The sequence below is a fragment of the Heterocephalus glaber genome, unplaced genomic scaffold (genome assembly GCF_053883595.1).
Source record: "Heterocephalus glaber isolate CG9 unplaced genomic scaffold, H.glaber_assembly_v1.0 deba00001790, whole genome shotgun sequence".
NCBI lineage: Eukaryota > Metazoa > Chordata > Mammalia > Rodentia > Bathyergidae > Heterocephalus > Heterocephalus glaber.
This window is the reverse complement of record NW_028258473.1, coordinates 2,497,111-2,505,872: the sequence shown is the minus strand read 5'-3', so window position 1 is coordinate 2,505,872 and position 8,762 is coordinate 2,497,111. Positions and strand designations below refer to the sequence as shown.

The 8,762-nt window shown below is 38.0% G+C and overlaps 1 protein-coding gene across 1 annotated transcript; it reads left to right on the top strand.

Moving 5' to 3' along the window:
* The first annotated feature begins 501 nt into the window (after window positions 1–501).
* LOC147820862 (uncharacterized) lies at window positions 502–2,037 on the top strand. The gene is given in 2 exon segments (XM_087203214.1): window positions 502–1,564; window positions 1,567–2,037. Coding segments are annotated over 2 exon segments (1,509 nt in total). The 5' UTR covers window positions 502–526.
* Window positions 2,038–8,762: the final 6,725 nt, after the last annotated feature.

Genomic DNA, 8,762 nt, shown 5'->3' with positions numbered 1-8,762 from the left:
ATCCCATGACAAAGCCAAAGACCCTTTATTTCTTGGAGGTTGGAGGTAGAAGCAAAATACCTTCAATTGGAGGACAGTAGAAATAATATATTTTCTTTTTCTTTTTTGGTACTGGGGATCAAACTTGGGACCTTGTACTTGTGAGGCAGGCAGTGAAACCACTGAGCTAAATCCCCCAGTCTCAGTAGAAATAATTTGATACTACTATTACTTATTACCACTACTGGGGAAGGAGCAGAAAATCCTGCTGAAGACTAACCACTAATACATGAGGAAGAGAGCTGGGAATACTAAGACTCACTTCTAAAGGAGGTTCAGGCACACAGGTACACTGCCTAACACTGAGGCTAGGATAGGACAACAAAGATTGTGGGACAGTGGCAAGCAGAATTACTGTTCTAAAATTTTCAGGAGACTACGTTGCTGAGAGTCTCCCCCCCACACACACACTAGGCCAACATCTGTGAATTCTACTGGCTACATACTGCATGGGGTGAAGGACCCTGGGAAAACCTGAAGCCACACAATGGAGGCAGTGACCTTTGAGGATGTGGCTGTGAACTTCACCATAGAGGAGTGGGTTTTGCTGAATCCATCCCAAAAGAAGCTCTACAGAGATGTGATGAGTGAAACTTTTAGGAACATGGCTGCTGTAGAAAGAGCCTGGGATATCCAGGAAGTTGAAGAAGAGTACAAAAGTTACTGGAGAAATCTAAGAAATGAAGAGGTAGAGAAATGCTATCAAAATAGAGGTTGGAATCAATATGAAGAAATATTCCTTTGGACTCCAGATGCTAATGTGGACATGAAACAAGCTGGTTTAAAACCAGCTGAAAGCTTTGCTTGCAGAAAGCCCCTGATTGGGCATTTGTCACTAAATGTGCCCGTTTTAGCTCACACTGGACTGAAGACATATGAGTGCTTGGGATCAGAAGAGAAGCTGTGTAAATGTAATGAACATGGAAGAACCTGTGGTGATTTCCAGTCCTCTCAGAAGCATGCAAGGACAAAGACTGGAGAGAAACCCTATGAATATCCTCAATGTGGGAAATCCTACTCTGATCTTAGTGAAAGAACTCACCTTAGAGAGAAGACCTTTATATATAAGAAAAATTTGAAAGCCTCCAGCACACCAAATGATATTCAGATTCATGAAAGAAATCACAATGGAGAGAAACCTTATATATGTAAGCAATGTGGGAAAGCTTTCAGTAGGCATCAACATTGTAAACAACATGAAAGAATTCACACAGGGGAGAAGCCCTATGTATGTAACCAATGTGGGAAAGCTTTTAGTACAAAATATTGTAAAATACATGAAAGAATTCACACTGGGGAGAAACCCTATGTATGTAAGCAATGTGGGAAAGCTTTTAGTACACAAGGTTGTTGTAAAATACATGAAAGAACTCACACAGGGGAGAAACCCTATGTATGTAAGCAGTGTGGGAAAGCTTTTAGTACACAAGGTTATTGTAAAATACATGAAAATATTCACACAGAGGAGAAACTTTATGTATGTAAGCACTGTGGAAATGCCTTTAGTACACAAGATTACTGTAAAATATACATGAAAGAATTCATACTAGGGAGAAACCCTATGTATGTAAGCAATGTGGGAAAGCTTTCAATACACAACATTATTGTAAAATACATGAAAGAATTCACACAGGGGAGAAGCCCTATGTATGTAACCAATGTGGGAAAGCTTTTAGTACAAAATATTGTAAAATACATGAAAGAATTCACATTGGGGAGAAACCCTATGTATGTAAGCAATGTGGAAAAGCTTTTAGTACACAACGTTATTGTAAAATACATGAAAGAACTCACACAGCATTAATTCTAAGCACAAAAGCAATGTGGGAAAGCTTTCAGCATTTGTGGTGTTTGCCAAAGACACTCACAATAGGGAGAAACCATATATATGCAAGCAGTGTGGGAATGCTTTCAGTACACACGTGTATTGTCAAATACATGAAAGAAATCTCACTGGAGAGAAACTATATATATAAACCTATTTTGAAACTCCTGTGAAAATTTCTTATAAGACCTGTAGGAGTAATTAATACAGAAAGCTTGAGGTCAATATTTCTCCATAAAATTTCTAAAAATAAAAACTGAGATAGAGATACCCTAAAGTACATACATTATTTGTTTTTCAGTAAATCACTTAAATATATGAATTTTATATCTGCAGTGTGTAATATAAAAATATTAAGTTGACATTTTTGTGTATCTTTGAGCTTAATACATAGTGTCTTAAGCATGGTGAATTAAAATGTATTTTTTACTTTCAAGTAGAGTTAGTATTTGTGTAGTTTTTGTTTAGTCTTTACAATTTGGAAGTATAGGCCACTAAACTGAATTTTGTTAATTGCTTTTTGTTAATTACAATTTTGCCACTACTTTTGTTTTAAATTTTTGGTGTGTATATTCTGTATTCTGTGTAACAAAAGAATTTGCTGCCATATTTTATATTAAGATAAATATTTTCAGGACTTGTGAACATGTATTTTTGACAAAGTTGATTTGTTTTCACACAACTTGTAGATGAGCATGTTTCTCATATTGTGACAAGATTATCACAACATATATCATGTATCTAATTTTGCCTATTTTCTTTCATATTAAAGCTAATATTATTTACAAAAAAAAAAGAAATTTCTATGATGAACTAATAGGCTAAGACTTTGTTTCCAGTATGTCAATTGTGATGGCTCCCACACATTCAGCCTTTTCTAAGGAAAAATTCCTTGCCCAAAGTGCTAATGAAGAGCATTGTTAGGCAGCTATGTTTTGAACTACAGTATGTGCCTTTGCACATTGCCAGCTATAATTGATTGGACAAAAATTAACACCTAGCCAAGGGGAAAATAACTCATATATAGACTAGCCAGTTACAAAGCTTTAAGGATTTATCCTAGCCTCAAAAAAATAGACTAAGAAAGTCAAGTTCTCTTGCAGGAATTTGAATTGGGAAGCTGTAGGGAACAGGGAAAGGGGACATTACCAGAACCCCTGAAGTGGATCCTGGTCTCCTGTGAGTCATGACAACACAAGGCAAATTAAAGAATTAAGACAGGAAATGAGACTTAGAGAAGAAGCTGGGTTCTGGCCTTATCAATGCTGCTCTGGGTAGCAAAGATAAAAGCACCCCAAGCTTGCCACTATTTATTGGGGTCATAGGGAGTAACAGATGACTCAGAGGGCAGTGATAATCCTAAATTAACAAGGATCTTATAATTGGAGGAAGTATTAGATGTCTCAGAGGGTGGTGGTAATCCTAAAACCAAGAGGATCTTACTTTGATTAGGATGGTAAGATAAGCAAAGACATTCTTACAACAGTAGGTGGGATGAGTTAAACTAATAAGGAATTTGACCCTCCCCAGGTGAGACTTTTCTACTAGAACCAGGATGTCTTCAGCTGATGTAATCTTGCCCTTGAGTATCACAGTATCACTGAACCATTGAGGTCTCAGCTGTGACTGGAGGCAAAATGGAGTTATGTTCTGACATATCATAGCCAGCCTGTAGGCAGGAAGACTAGGCCTAATCATAATTTAATTGTAAAATAATTTTCTCCAAAATTATGTAGAATTGTTTCCAACAGGAAGTATCAAGTGTAAGCTAGTTAGGAGAGTAGAGCATATGAGGGAACATAAACTAGCAGTAAATAAAATGTAGAGAGAGACAAAAGAGTAATGGAACAGATGCAGGGCCAGTCATAGTAGCATAGAGCAGATCACAGCATCTAGTGCTTCTGTTCAGAATAACTAGAAAAGCTGGATAAAACAAAATGAGCAACATGAACGCAACAGGGAACTGCTAAGGCAACAAAAACTAGAGGAGCTAACAGGACACAGAGAAAAGTATCTTGATAAAGTGAATAGAATTATTTTTCCAGTTTTACTTTGAGAGCTTTTGCCTCTTCTCGGCTTGGCAGAAAAATGAGAATTCAAGATTTTCACTAGTGGAGAACTGCTGCTATGAGACAGGGGAATCAACAGAGCTTTTGGTGGAGCTCTGAGAGGCCACAAGTACATGGCCTATATCTCTTCACATCTTTGGTAGATACTAAGGATATTTAGGATAGGAAGTGAAAGTAATATGTAGGAAGATAATAAAAAGTAGAGCAGGATTTAATGGTAGTATAGTAAGTGGAAAATCAGAGTTCAGGAAAGTGGCTGTATAAAATGTATGAGGAACAGCTTTGAGAGCCCTTGATGTTCTGTATTAAACAAGATGTAACCCAGGAGTGCAGTCCCCAAACAACTTAGCATTCCCCTCATGTACCCCAGTGGTGTGAGGGTTAAGGCCTTTGCAGAGAAGCATAACCTCAACTCAAACACCTCCAGTTTTTCATAAGCCAGGTATGGCACTCATCAAAAAATAATCATGTTCAGTGAAAACATAGGGCCACATGACCAAAGTCAAGAGAAAAACAAGATGACATAAAATAAAAATATACCAGAAAGAGTTAAAATTATCTGATGAGAACTTTAAAATGATTACAATTAATATGTTCAAGAAGAGAACATAATGGTGGATACATACTTGGAAATAGAAAGAACTTGTTCAAATGAGAAGAGGAACAAGGGTGAGGGGAGGAAAGGAAGGAAAAGGGGATTTAAAAGGAGAAAATGGAAGGAAAATGGAAACAGTTTTTGTATATGGGGAGAGGAAGAAGGGTTAAAGGGAGCAGCGGAGGGGAATGGGAAAAAAGGAATTAAGATATAGTACGTACAGGTATATATTTCTCATAGGGAATATAATCATTATGTATGGCAAACATGTACTAATGAAAAAGATTAAAAAGTAAAGAAATAATGAATAGGTTAAAAATAGAGAACTTCACAAAATATCAGAAATATATGGGAAGGATCACAAAAAATATTAAAACTAAAAATTAGAATACATAAATATAAGAATGAATTTGGTGAATTTACCTGAGATTTCCTCCATGTCCTGCTGGTGTTGGGAAATGATCACCCATAATTCTACAGTGACAGAGAGATAACCACTGGCTCAGTTGTGACGATATGACATACGGTGTCACATACTACTATTGCAATATGTTGTTCTTTTATGAAGTTAAAATTTATCAGAAATATTTGCTCATCTTCTAGGACATGCACAGAACAAGTTACTTGCAATCCAAGGTTTTACTGTATTTACATAATATTTTGTTCAGACTATACCACATAGACATGTAATATATCTGCCAACTGTAGTACATATGGGTAGGGAAAATGTTGTACTGGGTTAATTAAATGAATCTAGATGTGACTCAAATATGATTCATCAAATAAAGAGAGCTAAAAATGACAAAAATGTTAATATAACAAAAACTGTATATATGCACTTATTCAACTTATTGAAAAAGGAAATTATATGAAGTAATAATTATAATTATGTAGTGTTGAATTTGTGACATTTATTGGTACAATATGAATACAAGTAATACCATAGAATGGGGGGGAACAGAAGAGAGCTACATAGGAATAACATTTCCCTATAACTTTAGAATTATTATAAATCTGAAGTTGATTCTGATAAGTGTAAATATATATTGTAAGGTCTGGAGTAACTACTAAGGAAAAAATTTTAAAACATGATGAAATAACCTTTAATGGTATCAAAATTCTACACTAGAAAATATTCATGTAATTAAAAAAGAAAACAGAAAATGGGAAATGGAGAGATAAAAAAGACGAGAGATATACAGGCAGAAAGTAAAATAGCAGATGTAATCCCAAGTATATCAATAACAGCATTAAATGTGAATGGATTGAATAATCAAATAAAAAGACAGCAATTGTCAGAATGCAAGTTTTATTTTTTTGAACTTTAAATTTCATTTTATTGGTACATTTTAGCTACACAATATAATGACATTCATCATTGGAGATATGCATTTTTATATACTCTCTTACTTCTTATTTTTCTCCCTTTCCCTGCCCTCCCTTCAATCCCTCCATCCCTCCCTATTTACAAAGACTTTGTTTCCTTTTTTTCATTTTCTCATAATAATTCCGTTTCCTTCTTTCCTTTACCCTACTCCTCCCATTTCCCCTTCCCATTTGCCCCTTTTCCTACAATTTTACATTATCTATTGTACCTTTTAGTCCTTATTTACACTTTCAGTTTCTCACACTAGAGAAATTATTTGGTATTTACACATGTGTGTCCTATTTATTTCACTTAAGAGTATCGCCTCAATGTGAATCCATTTAGCTATAAATGTCTCAAATTTCTCATTTTTTGTGGCTGAGTAGTACTCCATTTTATTTTTAAAATCCACATTTTCTTTACCTAGTCTCCAGTTGATGGGCATTTGGGCTGCTTCCAAGTTTTATCTATTACATATTGTGCTGCTATGAACATGGGTACACACATATCACTGTGGTATGATACTTTTAATTCTATACGGAAGACACTCAGCAGGGGAATAGCTGAGTCAAATGGGACTTCCAGTATTACTTGGGAAGTTTTCTGCCATTACTTCTGTGAAGAGTTTTTTTTGTATCATCTGCACTCTCTCCTGTTTCTTCTGTTCCCTTATAATTTTGAAGCAATTTTTCTTTTCCTGGTCATTAATTGTAATCTTATCTTCTATATCAGAAATTCTGTCCTCACACTGGCTCATTCTGCTGTTTAGACTTTCAATGGAGTTTTTTTATCTCCTGGAAAACTATTTGCATCTGTTTTATGGATTCCATTTGTTTCCTATGTTGGGATTCCATCATGTTCCTCAGCTCCTCTCTAGATTTATTATTCATGTCTTGCACTAGGAGCACAATTTCTCCTGTTATGTGAGAAATTATTTCTGATTTCATTTTTTCCAGATCCCCTTTTGTTGCCAGTTCAGTGGGTCCAAGTGGTTGATTATCATAGTGTTCCATCTCATTTCCCTTTGGGGTTGCTGTAGGTGATCTGGAAGTCTGATTTTGAGACTTATTTACGTTTTTTCTCATTTCAACCGGGGGGGGGTGGGTCTGGGGGGTGCTGTTGGCACCCGTGTGGCTCACCTCCTCTGAGATGGGAGAGGTGGGCCAGGGTCCGTGAGTGGCTGTAGGGATGGTGCCCTGAAAGCCCCTTCCTCTGGGCCGGGAGTGGCGTGACATTTGGTGGCCCAGAAGCCCCTTCCTCTGGACCAGGAGTAGTGGGATGGTGGCTCAGAAGCCCCTACCTCAGGGCAGGAAATCTTTAAATTCTGAGAACTTGATTAGCTCCAGTACAGTGGTCTGGTGGTCTGGTGTCCTCTGCATCTTTGTAGTGTGGAACCAGGTGGTTGTACAGAGAAGAGGCCAAAGGAGCGGAGGTTGGTACAGTGGATTGCTGCTGGGGGGCGGGCTGATTCAGTGTTTTCAGTGTGACTGCCGACCTTGGGACTGCGTCCACAGACCTGCCTGTCTGCAGAGGGATAATTCGGTGTCTTCAGCATGACTCTATCTTCAGATTCTCTTAATCTGCTCTGCATGCTTTCAATGGAGTTTGTAATCTCCTGAATATCTGTTTGAATCTGTTTCATGGATTACATTTCTTTCATATGTTGGGCAATCATGGTTTCCATTTCTTTCTTTTTCTGGGCACTTCTGGCTTCCAGCATGTTTCTAAGCTCATCTATTACTTTTATCAGTTTCTGTTCTAGAGCCTCTAATCAGGTCTTTCACTCTGCTCACCATCTCTGTAGTTATCTGGGAGATTCTTTCTGCTTTGAATTTTTCTAGAACCTCATTCATCTGTTTTGTTACTTCCTGTCCTATCAGTTCAGGCTGTCCAGGTGGTTGATTATCTGACTTTTGCACCTCATTTCCCCCAGAAATTGCCTTTTGTGGGGTGGAAGTCTGGGTTTGTGACTTGCTTAAATGCCTTCTCATTTTTGTTTTTGGTACTGTCCCTGGTTTAGTTCCTGGGTTGATATTATGAAGTTGTTTATTGTAAGTATCTTTGTTGATCTATTTAAAACCCTTATGGAATGATTGCTTCTCAGAGGTGTCTACCAGATATAGCTGGTCTTTAGGTTTTGAGTCTCTAATGACTCAGAGGCTATCTCATTTTCATTATACCAGGAAGGAAAACTGTTTAGATCAATCACGACACCTTAGCCCAAGTCATACAATCAGCAACACCATAGTGTCAAATACATCTTAAAGAATGACAATTTGTGGTAGTTATTAATCTATCACCTTTCAAAAATAAAGGGCCTCCTTCAAGGTGTGTCTCTGCTGTCACAGTAGACAATGTCGGCAGGAGTGTGCAGTTATAAGTCAATGAGTCTCAGTAAGCTAGTCCCAGACCTGTGAGATTCAGGCAGATTTCTGGTTGCAAGTCCCAAGTTGAGCTCCCTGTCCTCCTGCGGGGTTGCACTCTGCAAGTTCCTGCTGCAGGTTTCAGCTGCTTTTCCCCTGAAGTAATTCCAGTTTCTAATGGGAGCTGATAATCCCTCCAATTTACCAATCACGGTGGTCTGGTGTGCCTTTATTGCAGAGATTCCCTTCACTTTTCCAGTGGGCTTGTTTTCATCAAGGAGCCTGAGAGAGGCACTCTCTCTGTTGTTCACTTCTGGAGCTGAGGACAATGGCTTTTGTTCCCCTGTGCTTCTGCAGTGTGTAAGCAAGTAGGTGCACAGCCAAAAAGCTAGAGGCTAGGGGGGCTATTGTTGGAGGGGCCCATGTGGCCCAGCCGTCAGCTAGTGAGATTGCCCTGGGGTGTCCTCTTCACCCTGTCCTGGTGACTGGTGGAAAGCTGGTGGAG